Consider the following 21,332-nt stretch of genomic DNA (forward strand, 5'->3'; position numbering starts at 1 on the left):
ATCTGATTATTAAGCTCTAGTGTGTGGAGCATATTACTGCCAGATATTTGGAATAAAATGTTGCACTAATTTTTATATTTATCTATACAACACAAAAAGTTTTTGCATAATTTCATGTTTTCCAAAGTGTCATTAAAAAAAATCTATTATGGAATAAAATCCTGCATATATGTTGCATCACAAAAACAGCAGTTTCACAATTTGAGCTGGCATAGGCATTCGAGCATTTACATAGCTGAATGGTTTGCACTCTTGCCTTTGTGCAAGCTATCCTGGGTTTGATTCCCACTGAAGGTCCAAAATGGTTGTGTTGGCTCAGGCTCAGAATAAATTGGGACTGGACCTACCACTTCAAGTGAGATCCGAACTACTTTGTACTTCCACCAGGCATTGAACCCAGGACTAACTTCTGTCTCGAAAGCCTACACATAAGAGGTTGCGACGCTGCAAGCTGACCACACATCACTCAGTGAAAAGTCACGTAGCAGGCCTTGGCCATCATAGGGCTGTTGTGCCATGGAGTTTAAGAGTGGAGATCCCTTGTGCTAGCTTGCTAGAAATTCTCATGTTCAGGGGCTGAATGCAATGTCAGGTGAAAGAATGACTTTACATATCCCTGCTGGTAAACTTCCACCATAATTCAGGGTGGCCACTTCAGGACCCAGATAATATTCAAGGGGAAAATAATGATTCTTACACAATAGACTAATTTCCATTAACAGTTTACACTAAACGTTTATGAACAGTGTGTGAATAATTTATGAATCCCCCACCCCCCACAAGATGTTGAAAACAGCAATTAACATGAGAGCAAATGATGACTGATGACTGAAAACTCTCTCTTGCTTGAATGCCTAAAAAAATTCTCACACTTAGTTTCTTGATATCTAGAATTAAGTAATCACCTCAGCAGAATGACCCACTAATAAACAGTACTCAATTAATGTAAGTGTTAATGTCTAATGCCAGGTCTAAATTTACAAAGGCAATTGGTCACCTTACTGCTTCGAATCTAGAATCAGCTAATTATCCTTGCCCCACACAACCAATAAAAAATCATTCTTAAAGGGAAGAGCAATCATCATACCCCTTCTTCCATCCAAAATAAAGGCCCCTTCCACCTTTGATGTTTCAAAAGTAATGAGTGAAACCTGTAATGAATCTAGAGGGTAAGAATAAATGTAGCCAAGGTGGTAATAACAATGTACAGGGTGAGTTATAAGTCTCCATACAAATGGTGAAAACTGTGACTAATGTTTATTTTTCCATTTTAGGCAGGTGAACCAATGAAAGAGATGCCACTAACGAAGGAAGAACGGATTGACATCATTCTGTTGGCTGGAAGTGGTACCACCTGTCATGTAGCATGTACATTCAATGCAACAGGGAACTTTAACCCTTGTCGGACTCTGGTCATCACTGTTAAGCACCTGCGTTACCCTCCTTTCATCTGTTGCTGTCTTTGTCTTCCAGGCCTGCTTTCATCGGCAACGGAACCTGTCCTTCTGAATTTCTTGATAAGTTTGGCCACGGTGTCATGGGTTATCTGCATTCTGTGGGTTGCATTGAATGTACGTGCTACATGACGGGTGGTACCACTCCCAGCCAACAGAATGATGTCAATCCATTCTTCCTTCGTTAGTAGCATCTCTTTTTCATTGGTTCACCTGCCTGAAAAGGAAAAATAAACATTAGTCACCGTTTTCACCATTTGTATGGAGACTTATGACTCACCCTGTAGATTCATTCATTTGGTTCATTTTACTTTGCATTCTTGCCACTTTAATCGCAAAGAATGAGTGTGTGATGAGATGATGAGGTGGTGCTTGCAAAGAACACCCATGCCCAGGCTGGGATTCAAATCCAGGGCCCCTGGTGCCGTAGCACACTGTGCTAACCACTCTGCCAAAGAGGTCGCCAATAGCAATGTAGAGAACTCCATATTTAAAAGTTAGGGGCTCCCCTACCTCTTGCTACATCACATTGCTAGCCAGCAATATAGAGTACACATGGGACCACTTTCACTTGCTCGAGTTTCCCCCGATTGAGCATGCTACGCTCGAGCGTTTACAATGGAATATCAATTTAATGTTACAATAATCATATGTAAAATATCCATCCTGGAAGTTTCAGCCCACAATCATCTATTTCACTTCCATATATTACTGTATTGGTAAACTACATTTTAAAGTGCAGATAATGACTGTTTACTTAAATTTCATTGCATGTTTCCATATTTGAGGTTCCACTACCACAGATAAATGACTGTTATATGTGCATTACTGAGCTTCGAGCGTATACCACTCGTTTTGCCTGTTTGAGCAAGCAAAGCAGCTCTAAATCCCGTATGTGCAAACTATTTGACACAAGTGAAATTCTCTCACTGCAGCACTCTACAGCAATAGAATTGGTTTTTATACACTTCAAAGCTCAAGAAACACTCCCAATTTGAAACTCCGGATCACTAGCCAGGGTACAGAATGCTCCTGAGGCCATGCTATTACATTATGGCACCTCTTGGGCCAATTTGTCCCAACTAGGTATTTAAGGATTAAAGGTGTAGGGACACACATAACATCCCAAATTCAGAAAGTTGGTTTATGATGCTTGGGTAATAGTATTATATGTACTGCTTAATGTAAACACTCTCTCAAGAGGAGAAAAACAATTTATTCTGAAGCAAACTTATTTCCATTCTCTCATTCACATTTAAAAGTTAATTTTATAATTATATTTCAGAATGTCAAATCATATTAAATGAAAGCTGATAGAATAAGTATTGAAGAAGGGTCTAATAATATTACAATACACTAAATCATATTTAGAAAGTGAATGCTATATCACCAATATATGTACAACCTTAAATGGCTAGTCTCTGTTTACTACCATGTATAGTTGTAAATAACTTAGTAACGTTGACCTCAGAAAGTTGAGATATTCTAAAAAAAAATTATCAAAATAATGAAACCCATTTTCAAAATAAGATTTCATGTAATCTTTTGTGATATACAATGGTAGTTAAGCAAAGCTTTAAGAACATTAAAGGACTGGTAATAAAACTATCCTTATGATTAAAATTACTATATAAAATTCAAATGTGATATTATGTTTTAGTTATTTTGTATTATTATATGTGTAATCAATATTCAAAATATTTAGGTCAAAAATCAATTTTCAATTCAATGTAGACATTGTAAATTAGACTGCCACAATTTCTAAACCACAAGATAAAGGAAAAGCCACAATCAAATGTCTCAAATCATGATTTTTTATTCTGATTGTTTCAACTACGTATATGTTTGTTTGTCATATGATAATGTAACTCATAACAATAAGTGATTAATGGTTTGGACTTTTAACCAATGTACTGTTTCAGAGTTGAGCCTGTCTTCAGGGTACTGTAATGTATGTGGTCACACACGGACTGCAATACAATGCCTTGAAGATTGCAACAGAACGAGTCTCTGAAACACTGGTCCATGTAAAAAAATTAAACCATTCCCAATGAATCAACCATTAGTGATCATTTACAAAGATGAATAATCACCAAGTAATTATCATTATGAAAATTATGTTGTGGAAAAAATATTATGCTCATATAATAATACTGAATACAGTTTGTAAAATTCTTAATTTTCTCCAACACTAAATCTGCATCTTTCATATCCACTTTCACACAACATTCTTTTACTCAGGAAGCAAAATTAAAAATAAAGCAATATTACTGCTAAAACACTACAGCTACATGCAGGTAAGACAGCAAACATTCAAAGCATTCTGAAGCAAAATGCATTAAAAAAAAAATCATACCATAAAATAAGGAAATTTGTTCTTTTATTTACAAGTAAACAAGTAAGACAGCAGACAAAGAGAAGAAAAATGCTAGGCATGGTTACACACACAAATATGTAAAATCATTGGAGAAAAATCATAGATTATATACAGAGAAAGCAAATTTTAAAACACAGCCATAAAGCAGAAGCATATAATTATAAGAACATTAATGTGTCTGTACTATTATGAGAGTACATGGCACAGACATAGAATACCTCCTCCCATTTCTTCTTTGAAGGAGTTAAAAAGATTCTAGGAACCGTAATTACACAGTAATCCCATTTAGCTACACCCCCCTATCATATGATCATTCAATGCTAATAAATCACCAACTTGTTCTCTATGTACATGTATATAAATTAAATTTATGAATAGGTCCATAAAAAGAGTACACAAAAATATTTCAATAGAAATTAAGTTGCATAGGACCAATATTAACAAATCGAGTTACTGAACTCATGTCACGAGACAAAACAAGAAACAATGATATTCCTTGCACACTCAAACTTGAATCTTTAGATGCTGGTTGTTATCAAGACTGATACGATCAAAAAAATCAAAAAAAAAATCAGATGTTCATTGCAGAATATGTCTGCAATGGGATACAGGCAAGAAAGAGGATTCCTTGTGTACACAATTGAAAGAAGAGAACAGTAAAAAATACAAAGGATAAGACTGATTCCAGTTGATCCAACTAGCACTCAAGTCTGTCAAAAACCTAAGAGCTATTCTACACACATTCCGTGCAGACATATATTTTAACAGATTAATATGAAGCAGTTATGGCTTGTAAATATCATAATTCATACAGAATTTATCTACTGTAAGAACTCAAATGGACAACTGAAAGTGCATACTGCAAATTACTAATAATGGTTCCAATTAGTGTGAAATCACAATTTTGAAAACATTCAACAATCTAAGACTAAAAAAAATCAAAAGCTCTGTTTTGAACTTTTATCTTTCAATAGTAACATAGTATAATGACAAATGTCATGGACTATCACACAATAGAACTAAACAGAGAGGATGAACTTCCGTAGCAGATAACATATCTAAATTTCAGATCAAATTACCTAATTGCTATATATTTTTTGAACTTGGAGCTTTTACATCTTGATTTAGAAAAACTATATCTAGAAACATACTAAAACCTCCAAATAATATTTTAATACAGTACGCAATAAACAAGATAGTTACAATTTATTTTGGCACCACTGCATCATTTTTTTGTTTTTGTTACACACAAGTATTGACAGAACTTTGACTCACGATTTTGTAAAGAGAAAACTAATTCAACAATTGTTCCATAAAAAAGCTAATATATAAAGGGATATAAAAATGTTTATTTCTTAAGTGGCAGAACTGTGGAATGAGATTTTATTTATAAAAATATTGGAATAGTAATGGTAAAGACAAATTTCTTATCTGTTGCATCCCTAGTAAGAAGTATTCAAACACGTGTTGGGAAAGCATTGGAGTTGAAATAAATGCTCATCGTTTTGTAGATAAATGTTAGAAATATAGGCCTTTCTCTTCCCTGAACAGAATAGAAAATGTTTTCTGCATGAGAAAAGAAGGTAAATTCTTCTAATTCAAATATCCTCAACATTATAACAGCACACACACGACTATCATTTTTATTCATTCAAGTTACGTATTGATACGATTTTTATTTCCAAATGTTCTCAAAGAACAGAGATAATGTTATAAGAATGTTACAGATTACATTCGCTATAAAATATTCCCACAGCTGTGACAACTGCAACAATACGAGTGGGTGGTTGTAAATAAATGATGGATCATCAGAAATGTGCAATATCAAACCGAGAAACTGCAGGTTATCCTTATCACACACTATCATGTTACAAGATATGGATGAAGTATTGATGCCAAATCTTTAAGAGCTACTTTACTCGTAGACCTTTTAATTAATTCTGTATGGCAACTAGAAGCTCTCATGTTTTCTACAACACAATGCAAATAAATATGAATGGGGAGAGAAATGTAATGACACTTGAAGCACAGCAGACATTATACAACCTAAGCCCTGATTGATTACAAGATAACTTTGAACTGAATAGGTCACAGATGGCAGAAGGCACTAATAACTACTGTCATACTATTTGGTCATTTACATGTCATCCCAGAGGTTTACAATTTGAGGAAACTGAAGTACACACTCATAAGAGGAAGAAGTAACTCACGGATCAAACTAAAATAGGTGCTGAACTTATGGAAGCACTAAATTGTGTGAGCAAAAGAAACAAGGTGAAGACAAAATAATAAAAAAAACTAGGGCAGAGCTGAAATTGATTAATATTAATTGATGCAATTATATGCATCAATTAACCAAAGTTTTGTCAAATATTCAATAACATAAAAATTTTAAAATTGTTTGTCATTTCATCAGAAAATATTTTTTCTTACTACAATACTAATGCAATATAGGCAAATTTTGAATTTTTCCTATCACTGTGAAATACCCAAGTATCTGTGAACAGGTTCTAACGGATACTTTCAAATAACAATATTGATGCAACAGCCCCTGCACCTACTCAGCCCCAATAAAGAACACACAACATGCTAAATAAGCACAGGAACACACATGGAAATGAGGACAGAGAAACTACACACTCATGCAAGAACATGCAAATTCTTTTAACATAACAAACATTTCTTCCAACCGAATCTGCTGCTTAAAATACCCTCATGCACTTATTTGTGATATTGTCAAAATTCGAAATTTAATTTGGTTAAAATATTTCCTTCCTGGATGTTCTGAGAGCATACATTCATCAGTCACTTTTAAGATGTCGAAATGGCGAGAGAGAAAGATATCACTTTACAAGTATACTAGTTCCATTAGTGTGGTTGTGATTTCATGGACCTTGCAGAGTACTGGGTATCGATACAATGGAAAACAAGTTGATTATTACTAAGAAAAAGACAATAGTGAGAAGAAATGAAACATACCATCCTGAATCTTGCATTAAATTGTGAGAAAAACATTTCCTACAGTCCATTGATCATGGATGTTGGTAATATATCACCACTGCCATTCAACCACCAACAGAATATGTTAAGGATAAGAGAGCTATTGAAATACGATCTCCAAAGCTACTGAAGAGAAGTGCACTAGAACTGATATGAAGACATAACATGATTTCCAAGGTCGGTTCAGTACGTGTGTGTGTGAGAGAGAAGTTTCTCTCAACATATGATGTTTAAGGGAGATTTCAGACTGAAGCTACAAGCAACACGTGACACATATTGGGAATGAGCAAATTGACTACAACATTTCACATTGTACTGGCATGAAAGGCTGCACAGGCCTGCATTCGATTGGTGAAATCCTCAAGCAATGCATGTTGTGTGTTGCTTCGGTATGAAAGCACCCTAAAAGTAGTGATACAGAATTAAATTACTTAATGTGAAAATTAAGCACATCAAGTAATTATCCATACATAATTTCGTTAGTAATGCTTTGAGGAGATTGTCTTGTATGAGCATGACCTTGATCACCCTTCACTTCAGGATTAGGGTGCATGTTGAATTGGCCAACACAAGTAGTTTTTTTATTTTCTCACGAGGAGAGATTGGTGCCAAGAGTATCTGAAATGAAGTCCAAAAGGCACTTTGCTAATTCTCTGTTCTGAATAAGGAACCCTCCTCGACAGAAGTGCAACTCATGGTAGTCATTTCACTATGACAGAAATAAAGTGCGATCAAGGACACACACATATGTAACACTCCCTTTGAAACAACACCAAGGAAATTATGCTGGGACGATCACGTGTGTCATATTGCTGCATGAAGTAATTCAATTCCTTATAATTGCTTTCAAACATCTGTAGAAACCATGTAGGGACATAGGGACTTCCCAGACAAACTGTACAATGGAAGCAAGATGTAACATTAGATATGTGGCTTACTAATCATGCCAAATAATATTTTCCTCACAACATTGCTGCCTTATGAAAGTACAAATTTAAAAGTTTCAGACTTGTAACCAGGCAGAAGTCAGCAACTTTTATGTGACATGAAAGATAGTTTGAATATAAGTGATTTGAACACTTGAAAGTATTTTATAATTATAAACTTTTGAGCGAATATGTATTTAAGTACAAAAGATTCAGACAAGTATAAATTATTTATAGGCCAAATTGTTAATAGCTTGGTAGGGTACACATTTCTGACATTATATAGGGCTCCATTTCTGTACTGGCTACTGGATACTAACAAAAATGTATTACAGAAGCAAAATTATGTGTAATGTTCAGGAAATCATTAATAACGTAAGAAAATAAGTGAGGAGCTGTGTAACTCACAGATGAGAACACAGGAAAGATCAATTCTTAAGATGCATGGATTTCACAGAATTCTAAGCCATCCTTCCACATGAACTTCTAGAATGTGAAGCGGAATAGCTTATGGGGAAAAACGAACAGGGGGAGGAGCTGCTATTTAACATCATAATTAATGATTTTTAGATGTGTAATCCCCTTCCTTTCTGCATAATGCAGATTTCAGATTATCAATTACATGTTAGAATTGGACAAACTTATAATTTTGTATGCTGCACTTAGAACTACAGACTTATAAGTATGCATGTAGGATTTCCACTCATGTGGGAAAACCAAATACCTTGACTTTTCCAGGATTTCTATAATACGTGTCAAAACTATTCACCAAATTAAGTCCATGAATCAGTGCTGAATATAATGAACAAAAAATACATGAATATTATTCGTAAGAAATATCTCCAGCTAAGAGGGAATTGGAGGAAAGGGTGATATGTATTTCCAATCTCTAATCTTGATGAGTACAAAGAAACAAATGATTTCTCTAACTTTTCCACCATGAGAGGTATAACCATAAATCTCTTCCACTTCCCATACTGCAAAACTATTTTATTTCTGTTTGAGTGATACACATTCTTCATACCGATCCCACAGTTTCTAAGTTAAGTAATGTTTTGGGTAACCTTCTAAGGTTAGTATTATTTTTAGCTTGGGGAAGACATTGCTTATATTGCAGGTATGAAGGCCTAGGTGTTGAACATTGTCTTCCCTTACAAATAATTCTTGAAGCTTTCCTGGTGGCGAATGATGAGATTTTCTCAGGATATCAAAAGAAATCACCTGATCATTTTCTTGACTGTTCATTCTCATACTTTGTCTCAATCAATTTAGAATTTTCAAAGCATGTCTCCATTTTCATAGATTCTCTGCATATTTGCATCTGACCTTGACACACTGACTGGAACAAGGTCTATTACAGAAAATGCAATCTTTATTACAAGTTCTTGAATATGCGAAGTTTCATTCAAATATTTTGAAGCTGTGTAATCAATGCATTCAAGGTTGGATTTCCAGGAGGGTACAGCTCAGTGGCTTAAGATTTCACTTTTAACTGTACTTCTATGTAGTTCTGGTCAGCATATCTGGGTTTAATAACTTTGGACAGACATTTTGGTGTCTAAGCAGCTTCCTCCCCCTTCAATATATGTAGGCTGGCCCAATACTGTTTTGTATCAATACAATAACAATGCTGATACTATTCCGATTTCAACCAATCAATGCCTGAACATTGTGGCAATTAAAATTATTCAGAATATTTATAAATATTAATATAAATCTATCAAATTGTAACTATGCCACATTACCGTAACCCATTTTTGTATTAAAATATTAAAATAATATTTAAATGATTTAATTATGAAATATCTTGCCACAAAATGTATTAAAATTACTAACTGCAAGAATAATGAGACTCAACAAAAGTGTCACTCTGCACTTTTGCAGACCCTGTGAGATATTCTATATGGTGTCCGAGCATTCAGAAGAACTGATACATTCTTATATGACTAGACATCTCTGCAGCTTCAATTCTTTCCATGGTGAGCACAAGCTACCAACTTTCTGCAAAGTTCATCTTCCTCACAACAACAGGAAATTCAGTGACCAACAGGGTGGAGGGGAGGGGATGCAGATGGTAATTATGGCATTGCCTCCCTGCAGCTACATTTGTATACATTTGCAACATAGGTTTACTTACCTTGCAAAGAACATTTAGCAGCCATAATGTTAAATTAGAATTGTTTTTCAGCTGTATTTTTTCTGCCACCACACACAACACAGTCAACTTTAGATGTAGGGGATATATATTAATTTATGCATGCTAAATATAGCTATGTGCCATCATCCAATATACATGACAGATTAAAAAATTCTAGTAAATATAGTGTATTCAAATGTTTTCTTATTTAGGGTTTGTTAAATGATGCAAAGCTTGGCAATGGCCATTCATTAATTTGTTAAGTCCCTGAGAATCCTGAGCAGTCTACATCTACTAGTGACCTACAAATGCTGGTTTTCTACTTGGAGTTTCTCAATGTTGAACCTGTAGCATCGAATAACTAAGCGGAAGCTTATTGAGTAATGTCACTGTTGTTGATGCATATGTACAAGGTACTTGGGACTGGAATAGACATTCGCAGCAAAATTAAGACATGGTGCAACAGTTATTTGAGGGAATGGTCTGTCACATGGTTTCTCATTGGGTGACGTGTGGTTAGCGCATAAAGTTCCAGCTGGTTTTCTAGACTGAGTCCAATATTGAATTGGTTTATTTTACTTCTCTTTTCTGCCACTTTTCGCTAATTGCGAAGATGAGGATGAGTGATGATATGATTAAATTGATGAAGAGACACTCACAAAGAACACCCATGAACAGGCTGGGATTCGAACCTGAATCCCCTGGCATGGTAGCATGCTGCGATAACCACGGAGGTCGGCCGAGAGTCCAATATTATTAAGTAGCTTCTCAACTGTCCTCATGATCATGGGTAACACTGAAGTTTTGCAGGTTTTAATGAGTCATTTAACTTGAAGAACTTGCAGTGTATGCTACTGATTCATGAACTTATTGGATATTCAGTAAAGAAACTAATCAACATTAGTTGGAAAGTAGATCCAAAAGCAATAAAATTTTAACATTTGTAGAGTATTGTGAAAAATGCAAGCTTGGCTAGGACATAAACCTGGGTCTCTAGCATAATGTGCCATTGCCCTACCTACCAAGTTAGAGACATTCTTGGTTTTTCACGGGTTTTTGCTTCTGCTGTTTTTACCTGTATGGGGACTGTGTAAACCTGTGTTACCACAAGAGGGTCACATCTCTCATGTGTGTGAATACATACAATATTATTCATCTCCATTCTGGGACAATGTCAACAGTAATCCAAAGGCAACAGATTCCAGTTTCAGAACATTTGTCAGAAATATTAAGCTTATTTATATATGTAAAAACCTGGCACCACCCAAGATTCTAGATGCAAACTGGGCAGAGGTGATTTCTTTATGACCCATTTATCAGTTGCATTCTTAATGTTGATTAGCCAAAAGTTGAATGAGAAAATAACTGCATCCCCTTGTGTCCAACGACTGTACACTGCTCAGGATTGCTAAGACATGAGCATGGTATGTAATATATAATTATTCTAAGGGTCAAATTTATTTTTATCATAAGTTACTTTACAGAATGGAACCAAAATTAATCAACTTATTAAATTATCGGTAAGTCATCCTTTACTTCCATCACCTTTGTATCTAACTCATAATTACTAAACATTCATCCACGCTTCTTGCCAGAAAATATGCAACCACCAATTGTAACAACGAAAATAAATGAAGCAGCATGGGAGTAGAAATAATATTACTAAATATGTTTGTTATTCGCAACCTGATAAAGACCAAGACAATGAGGTAAACTTTAAAAAGTTACAACAGTTATTGTAATAGAAAACTGAGTGAATAAAATTTTGCACAGGCATGCTTTCTCTAACTTCAACAACAATGACTGATTGAAAGCGAGATATTTTCAACTTTGACAATTTGTTTTTTAGACCTACCTGTGAATTCGTCTTCCCATTCTAAAGCAGGGTTTAGATTGTACTCGTCTTGATGGGATGGAAAAAGAAAAACCAAATCAATACCAGGATAATTTTATACTTGCTGCTACAGATGACGCTCAAACCAAAAACTACCTTCAACAATTATCTTTCAAATTGCAAAAAAAAGAAGTGAATTTCAAACGGGACTATTTCTTCCATCATGTCTGAAATGTTTCCAAAATTAAATTATGACCTGTCTGAAAATTAATGTTAACAGAGAAACACACGCACACAAATAGCCACATCTAAACATCCATACACATACTTAACAGCTAATAATACCCAAAATTTTATGTATTAAAACTAAATGAACCATCAGCAGCAGTTTAAAATTGATCACCCAATTTACTTATGAAAAAATGCCAAAGGTAAGAAAGGGCCAAATTCAGGAAATCTTTTGAAACAATTTCATGAAAATAATTTTGTGATAATTTGGTAACAAATTTCCATCTCCACCAAATTACTAAAAATAAACTACTGTAATAAATATTTGGATTGTGCCATTTCTTACCTTGAAGTATGAGTGGATGGGAAGAGTTAGTAGGTCTGTGAATAACTCCTTATGCTAACAGCTTTACCACTAACACACAAAAGGATATATATACAAGAAGAACAGAAGAATAGAGCATAATCCAATACCACACCTTGCAAAATTCCAATGCTATACATGACCCCAAATTTGTTCCGAGAATGCAGTAACCACTGTGCATTCCAAACTACATTCAAAACCAACGCAAAGCTTGCTAAAAAAAATGTACATGCTATTTAGATCAAGTGCTCACAAAGTTTGATGACTTGCATGTGCTTGTATACATTGGTGGCTACAGCACTACTTTGTACACTATACCTTAATGCTTCAAGGTAAAATTGCAACAGGTCCTGCCTACATTTGCAAAAAATACCACATATCAAAAGCACCTTGGAGTTTCTAAAGCGCGCATGGGCAAGCAACTGCAGGAATGCTTCCCTTGCTGAAGTACGAGCACAAACAATGCATTGCTACTATGAAGTACAATACTAGTGAGTATCATTAACGGGTAAATTTCAGTTTCAAGTATCCAGAAAATAAATGATGAATAAGAAATATATTTGTTATCAGACTGGAAATCATCAGATATAAAGACATTGATATTGGCATTAAATAAAGTTTCAATCTTCTAGCAATAATTAATAACCCTTGCAAGTGTGTCAATCTGTAGAAAAAGAAACCTGTCAACAACTTGTCACTTACCTAATGCACCTCAATAATGTCCTTTTATACATGCACAGGAAGTACCTTTTAATAAACACACTTTAGCTTCAGACAAACAAACACTCATTCAGAAACAGAACGTCTGAGAATTCAGAAGTTTGAGTTGAAGGAAAACAATTGCCGTAATACAATATCTAGCACACCTGCCTTGCAAACAAAAAAAAATCCTGCTATGTATGAAAGCTAACTTTGACATGAGGTTTATGTTGCCCACTTAAGAACTTATATTTAAACAAATAAAATCTCAACAACTCATTGATTGATTGATTTAGTTTATTTTACTTCGCGTTTTATGCCTCTTGGCTAATTTGCAAAGATGGGGGACGAGTGATGAAATTGATGAATGAACATTCACAAACAACCAAGCCCATGCGGGATTCGAACCTGGGACCCTTGGCATCGCAGCACCACTTGGCCACAGGGTCCGGCTTTCAATAACTCTGAATTAACCTTTATCCTCATGTGCAAGGATTTTGAAGAATGAAAACACACACGTCAGTGAATAATTTTCAAGTAAAAGAGAGCATTCATCTCTTTATGAGAAATACTTGAAGATAACATTACTGCAAACGGTATTTGTAAATTTTAATACTGCATAAGGTAACAAACTGAGAATATATATAAAAAAAATAGAAATACATAAATCAACAAGGCAAACAAAAAATGTATGCATATAGACATTACTAAACTATGAACACACAATAAGAAGACATTTCAAAGTCGTGTGCTCAGCACGTATTTCCATTCCTATCATTCCAAGCACGTTCAGAAAACTATTTTCAATAGCTTATCTTAGACTAAATGGAGGGAAGAAGCTCATGATGCTCGTGGTACAAATGAATTCATTCCTTCCGAAGATTAAAAGCATAAAACAGTCATCACGTGTAATACCATATTACAAATTTAGTATGCTAAATTATCTTCCTTCAATGACTGAACACTTCTACATATATGTTAATATATACTTCTCGTGTGTGTACAGGGTGGAAGGGGGGATGCGAGGGTGAGTCCAATACGATTATACGATGTAAACTTTAAAACTGTTATTAATTTATGCAAATTACTTTCTCACTAGAATGTACCACATAAACCACACACACACACAGACACTTACATGCTACTACGAAAACTCAATTCCACAGTTTGTGAACAGCATTGCATTCTGGCTTCATTTACCCCACAGAACAGAACCAGGAATCATTTCATGAGAGGCTAGGTAATTCCCAGAATTTCATATGGAGGGAGAATGACAGAAAAATTTCCTCCCGAGATCACCCACTGTGGGACTGGAACTGGGTGTCTTGCATAGCCATCAGATACCCTACTGACGGCGTCATTGTAGCATATTTCCAAACCACATTTGTTCTTCTGCAAATGTATCACTTTGCATAGCATTGAAACATCAGAAAATATATTTATCACCATTAACTAAAAAAACCTCCATGGTGCAACAGCACTTTGAAGGGTGCGTCACATTTGTCACACATTGAGTCCTGTCACTGATGATGAACTTCAATAAGGACAGGGAACACCAAAGAAGTTCTGCACTGGGCAAAAGAAGGTGAAGCTAAAAACAAGGAGTGCTCAAATATCTCTGAATATGGTGAGTTTTAATGAAACCCAGCACAAAAAGTATTATGCAACACTTACAACTTCAAGATCTTTACACACACTAAAATCTCTTCTCATGTCTTGCGATGAACTAAACTTTTCTATTTCTTTACCCATGACAAACATCAAGATGTAAATTTACAAGCACATAATCAATGTTAAATTTGTTCACTAAAATATCTTCTAGTAGCACATGTTCGATGGAACATGGTCTTACCAGTTGACGGAAAAAAATAATTAGAAAGGACATACTATACAAAAATGATTTAAAGTTTGTTATTTTTGGCACAATGTCAAACTTCTAGGTATTTTGCACGGCATGTAATTTCAAATGCACAAAAAAGCTTCAGTGGATCTCGAGAAAGAAGCATGTGGGTATGCTATGGGTACAATGGATGGTGCAGGCTGTAATCAGCATATATTATTTTTTTCCCACTATCTAATGTTTTCCCCTGAAGATATCAGAAAGTTTTTTGTGTGTGCTGGTGATTTTTTTAAGCCTTGCTGTTTGCCACAGGTGTGTATATTGTTATGTACATTACATAATAGGTTATTCTCTTTCTATCAGAGTGTCAAATCCGTTTGTTTTCTGTCTGTAATGTAAACAAACCTTTCGACACAATAATCCCATTTCTTACATGTTAATTACAACGCATTGTTGATTTTTGCATCAGATAACTCGGTGCATAATTCGAACAGAGAACTCAGAAAGTGCGTTATTATCAGGGGCAACAACAATTCTACAGGGCCTTATTCTGGCAAACACGAGTTCTTATCAAAAGAAAAATAAATGACAAACTGAAAAACTTAAAACATTTTAAATTAACAATTGATGAACATCACAACAGCAACAATGAAATAATAAAACAGATCAAAATGTCCTGCCAAAATTTCTAACATAAAACTGGATAATTTATTACTACATGTACAAATAAATAAAAGCAAAATTATGAGTGGGTGGAGAGAAATAACCTAAGGATCTGTACAAACAAAAGAGAAATCATAACTTACCGTAATAGTCGAATGCATGAGCTAGGGAGGGAGAAGGGAAAATTGACATTCAATTGCTTTATTCACTAGTAAGACATGCTATATTATGGTTATTATACACATCTTTTATGCAATAGCAATGTATTATGTATGTTGCAATTAGGTGTTTTACAAATAGCTTAGTAGAGGAAACTCACATATTCTGTTTCTCTTCATTAATTTTTCATTCTCTCTTTTCAAAGTATATATTATCAATACCATGTAACGTAAAACATTATGTATATAAAATTATGTAAAATATTTTAACTCTACATTCTGACAACTTTCTAATATATTACTAAAAGTTAAAATTAGCCTTTATTTAAAACTATTTTGAAAATCACTAGACAAACTACAAAAATTCCCTTCTACACTGTAAGTCATGTCTTTTTAAAAATAATTCCTACATTAAGAATACCTGCCCTTCCTGATAAAGTAACAGCAGTTTTAGTAAACATCACAAATCTCAAAATTATATAGAATGGTAGCATTGGATTTTGCTTGCGAGTTGAAGAGTTTAACAACAAAACTCTTACCATTGAAAATTATTTTCCATATCTCATCTCTTAAATCTGGATTACTAAATACTCCTCCGCAGAACTAGGCTCACACTGAATTTAGGATTTCAATAATTTCCAGTAACTATTGCTACACAAGGATATCAGAACTTTCAATCCTACATGTCCTGACCTTCAATAACTGAACATCAGTTTTATAACTTCACCCCCTCCCTTTGCGCAGCCTGCACAAGACAACAAAATAAAGAATTGTGCATTTTTGCCAATCTTGTCTACTACGAATAACCTGGTATCACTGCTCTGTTTGCAATTAGGCCATATGTGGAAACAACTATGCGCATGCATGCTATGAATGGGTATACACGTTCTGAGACACTGAATATGTTGAAAGAAATGGTAGAAATGGAGCATACTATGTTCATGTAGACGTTGTAGAAGAAAAAAATCAGTATGTATGTTCATGCTATACTATTATGTTGTCCTGCAGACAAAGGCTTAATGGTTTGGGGGGTAATTATCATTCTGCCTTCAACATTATTTCTGGCATGACGACAGGTAACTGTATCCCCTGCACTGCGTTATGACACAGGCAGTTCCCCACACACATTCTCAATCTCTCACAGTAGTGTTGGCCATTGATGAGAGGCTGAGTGCTTATGCAGGGAGTCAACAGGAAAATTTCTGTCACCCTCCCTCCAGAATTAAACCCAGGTCTTCATCTGACATATGTCTTACGATTACTCATTGTCATACTTCTCATATGGATTTCTTTCCTCTTTACAATGGAAAAGAATTACATAGTTTACTTCTGTATAACAGTCTTTGATTCTGCTTGTATCGAGAGCAACAAATCCCCAGACATATTTGTATTTTGAGTTAACATTTCCAAAAAAACTTTGTTGCACAATTTATTTCAGATTTAATACATAACCCAAAAATTACACCTGTTTGCTAACCATTAACAGGCTTTACAGAATTTTTTACGATACTAACTGCAAGAATGAAAATAAATACTACTTGATATATTTCGGTTGATTTAGAAAAGGAAGGGATTCACAGCACCAACAAAAGCAATAGTGTGCAAACTTATTTATCAGGGAAAACAGTTATTCTAATGATAGTTATAGGATTGCCCCATTGCACATTCATATGGTAAACTATACCATTTCCAGAATAATATACAAAGCAAAGGGTGTTCTTGGAATTGTTTTTCTAAGTGTTTAACTAGAATTTGAAAACCAGAAGAGAAATATACTTTTTTTTTGCCAACTGCTGCTGTGGAATAACAAACCTGAATGTGTAAAAATGTACATAAATACATTCTACACATGATAAAGACTTCTTACACCACAATCTATTAAATTTCCCTTTATATAACTCTTTAGAGCAGCTAAATTACAATAAAAGATATGCTACTTTGCACAACAGAATGATTTTTGTTAAAGTAATAATTCTTTTGTTACAGTAATAATTCAAAGAGGCACTTACGCACCTTGTCTATTTTGCATTGTATTGCTATATGGGATTAACTTACATTTAAACTATTCATTATTAAGACCCCACTAAACCTGTCAGCAAATATTTTTGAAATTTTTCTCACTTGACATTGTATTCTAAGTTCTAATAATTATAATGAACTTCTAGAGCATTCCAAAGCATTATGGTTGACGGCATTTTCTGTTGATACTTGGACTAGTTTCGTGACGATGTAAGGATATTTTCAATTATAAATATCTAAACAGGCATTCTATATGAAGATTCAGAATGTTTTACACAGAATTCAGCTTCTAGAATATAAAACAGTATAAAAGAGTATGGTTCTTCGAAACTTGAGAGGTTTTTCAAAAATATCAGTGAAGAGGTTAGACATAAGGTGAAGTGGATGGATCCTTAAGAAAGGTGTGTGTGTGTACATACGTATGTGGTTGAATAGATTACACTCTTGTAGTTTTGATTACAGTTTTCATAACGAGCTGAGTATTTGAGGTTTTTGATATTTTTAAAGTACAAGTTAGATGCACTGAAAAATAAACATTTGGAATTGTTTCAACCACAGAAGGTGGATTCTGCACGTGATTACTCTGGTAACATCAACAACAGCCAATAAATTCTATTTCCTTGAGAGGCCTGCCATGTAACTTATTTGTCAATAAAAAATAGTCCCAAAGCTTGCAGCTGCTTTATTTGGATTGGCACCAGAAACTGATACTGGGATCATCTGTACAAAAGATGGTGTTAGCTGCATGCAAGAATGTGCCTTTACCACATGTGTGTATACAGATATATATTTCCTCTTCATTCATATGAGTATTTTAATGTAAAGTGTGCAAAATAGCATAACAAACATTAAGTTCCAATATTCTTTAAATATGAATCGGTAATCTATCAGTAAAATTACCAATAATTTTACCGATCAGTTATATCTATAAAATTTTACAATGAAGCCCCATATTGTGCCATTTTGTTATAGTTTTCATGGATATAAACAAATAATTTCCATTCCGTATTTCTTTTTAAAAATAAATGTCTAAATATGCAGCATCTTTTCCATTGCAAAGGCTTGGTTTATCTGGTAACATAATTATTTAGGTCAATGAATCATTTAGAATTTTGTATCAGATAGGTTGAATATTGGTTATCGGTATCGGCCAAAATTGCATTTCGGCCAATCCCTAATTATTATTTCTTTATTTATTCTTCATTGTGATTTCTTCAGAAATAAAAGAAAGTTGTAAATTTAGCAATTTCCTGAATAAAAATTATATTGTAATACTTACGGGCAAACATATATGTAACAAAACATTCAGAAAGATTTGTAAACTATGTGAATTAATGAATTTAGGGATTTCCATAAAATAATTTACCTTTGCTACAATACAAATTAAGCACAATTCTTAAATTGCTTTATTTGACTGCATAAATGGAAATTCCATCAGATATTATCCTACCAAATTTGAAACATCTATATTTTTTTCTTGGTGAATGATGAAGAAGGATGTGGTAAGAAATGGAAGCAATGGGATCCCAGAATTACCACATATCGGAAGTAGAGTATGAGTGAGATACTATGCTTTACCATTTCCTAAATACAAAGAGGAAAAGACAGGCAAATTGGGGAGATGTCTTAATTGTGAAAGTTGGTGTAATTACAGCAAGGGTACACATGAATCGGATGAAGTCAGTGACATGCACTGAGGGGTAGCTAGTCTAGCAGAGATAGATCAATCAATCTCACATCTCGAATTATATTCAAATCACAATATTTATTGTCTTGTTAAAGACACCACAGCTCATACGCAACACTTTCTTTTCCACGCGCTTCTCGTCCATCGGTGTTCTCCGCGGGCAAAGCTGGCTGGATACCCTAGCTCGCTCTTCTTCCGCCAGAGCAGTTTTCAGGTAGAAACGGCCGGCCCAAGGAAAAGGAAGATTTCTACCTCTACCTCTCTTGTCCCCTCGCCCCCCGCTGCAATGGTTGAAAGCCCAGGCTTTCAGGTCCCCCAGTCTATCTCCTATAGGACAGATAGGGGATTGGTTTCTCATAGATTTTTTGTAAATCCTGTAAAGAACTCAGGGTAAAATTTTCTGCAGTACTTATGTTCTCTGTATTTACACAACCTTTTACACGTTGTACAATATGTGCGTATGTATAATATGGGATATAGTTTTATTATTTATGAAATGGGAACGTGTTATGTGCAGACAATGATGTTATGCTTTCTTTCTTTTTTCTTTTACAAATATGGAATATATAATGATTAAATTACAAATATATGCTCAGGCTCTATCTGACTCTCGTTTTAGTAGTGTTTTATTTAAATATACTACTCTTGGTCTCTAACAGTCATAAATACGGATGTATTTATTTGGGCAAGAGAACGCGTGTTCATATTGTTGTTGGTTTGGTTTATTTTACTTCGCTTTTCTGCCACATTTGGTTATCGCGAAAATGAGGATTGAGTGATAATATGATGAAATTGGTTAAGGGACCTCATATGAACAATCCAAGCCAGGATTCGAACCCGTGATGAGTGTGCATTCTTGTCCTATGTGTTGCAGTGAATAATGAAATAATTTGGAATAAAAAATGTATCTCAGAACTCAAAAAGTCAAATGAATATCATTGACGAAACTACAAAAAAGTGTGTTGTGTTTTGTTACCTGTCACCAAATCAACCAAGCGTGGGGGACTGGTTATCATAGCGCGCTACGACACCAGGATTTCCGGGTTCGAACCCCGACCCAGGCATGGGCGTTCCCTGTGCTCGTCCCTTCATCAATTTCATTGAATTTTTGCAATTAACCAAATGTGACAAAAAAGCGACACTAAGTAACAAAAATGAAATCAAATCATTGATTGATTGCTCAATTTGGTTCATTTTAATTCACTTTTCCGCCACCTTTGGTACAACAAAATAGATGAAGGAACACACACAAAGAACACAAATGGCCAATCCGAGATTCGAACCCAGGATCTCTGGCTTAGAGTCAAATGAAATAGTTTTTTACTTTCAAATGTGGGTGGGGGTTACGTCTACTTTTTTCTGGTACTCATTCATAATTTTGCAATCTTTTCCTGTTATTGACATTCTTCTTTTTTGTAGGAATACTGGCCCTAAAGGGAGGAGGGGTGTGACCCACACCAACCCCCCCCCCCTTGAGCACGCCACTGACTGCTACCCCAAGTGTCGACGTCACCGCACGTCACTGGATGAAGTTTAATCGAGATGTTGAGTACTGAGAGTGTAGAAGATGACTTTTGGATCATCAATGGTTCCGAATCATTCAATGAGAAAACAAGTGTGAAGAGACCACAGATACGTATCATGGAAGCTGTTACTCACCTTTGGCCAGAGTGAGGAAACCATCTGACAAGACTGGAACTGGGATTTTGAAAGAAGATAAAATTGTAGAGGGTGGATTATTGAACATGTAGGTAGGATGCTATTAAATCTTTGCATGATAATGATCTTTTGATTTGTTGATTCATTGTTATGGATGAAGTTTTGTGTAAGAATGTACAACTTATAAAAGGATTAAACTGTTCTTTTCTTTATATATAAAAATGAACTTGCATACTTTATTGGCATGATTGGTAATATGGTAGACATTGTAAGGGAGCCATACGGAA

General features: G+C 34.8%; 1 protein-coding gene across 13 annotated transcripts in view; it reads right to left on the reverse strand.

Moving 5' to 3' along the window:
- The window catches only part of LOC145992051 (cytoplasmic dynein 1 intermediate chain-like), a 121,609-nt gene that overhangs the window by 23,531 nt on the left and 76,746 nt on the right, over window positions 1-21,332 (reverse strand). For 8 of the 13 annotated variants that reach the window (XM_083128206.1, XM_083128195.1, XM_083128198.1 and 5 more), the window contains one exon: window positions 11,750-11,797. The exons of 2 other annotated variants lie outside the window; for them this stretch is intronic. In XM_083128206.1, coding sequence (XP_082984332.1) covers window positions 11,750-11,797 — 48 coding nt within the window. Of the gene's footprint in view, window positions 1-11,749; window positions 11,798-15,665; window positions 15,687-21,332 lie in introns of all 13 variants that reach the window. 3 more of the 13 variants (XM_083128202.1, XM_083128199.1, XM_083128205.1) reach the window with 2 other exon arrangements.

The sequence above is a fragment of the Lepisma saccharinum genome, chromosome 9 (genome assembly GCF_977018435.1).
Source record: "Lepisma saccharinum chromosome 9, izLepSacc3.1, whole genome shotgun sequence".
Classification (NCBI taxonomy): domain Eukaryota; kingdom Metazoa; phylum Arthropoda; class Insecta; order Zygentoma; family Lepismatidae; genus Lepisma; species Lepisma saccharinum.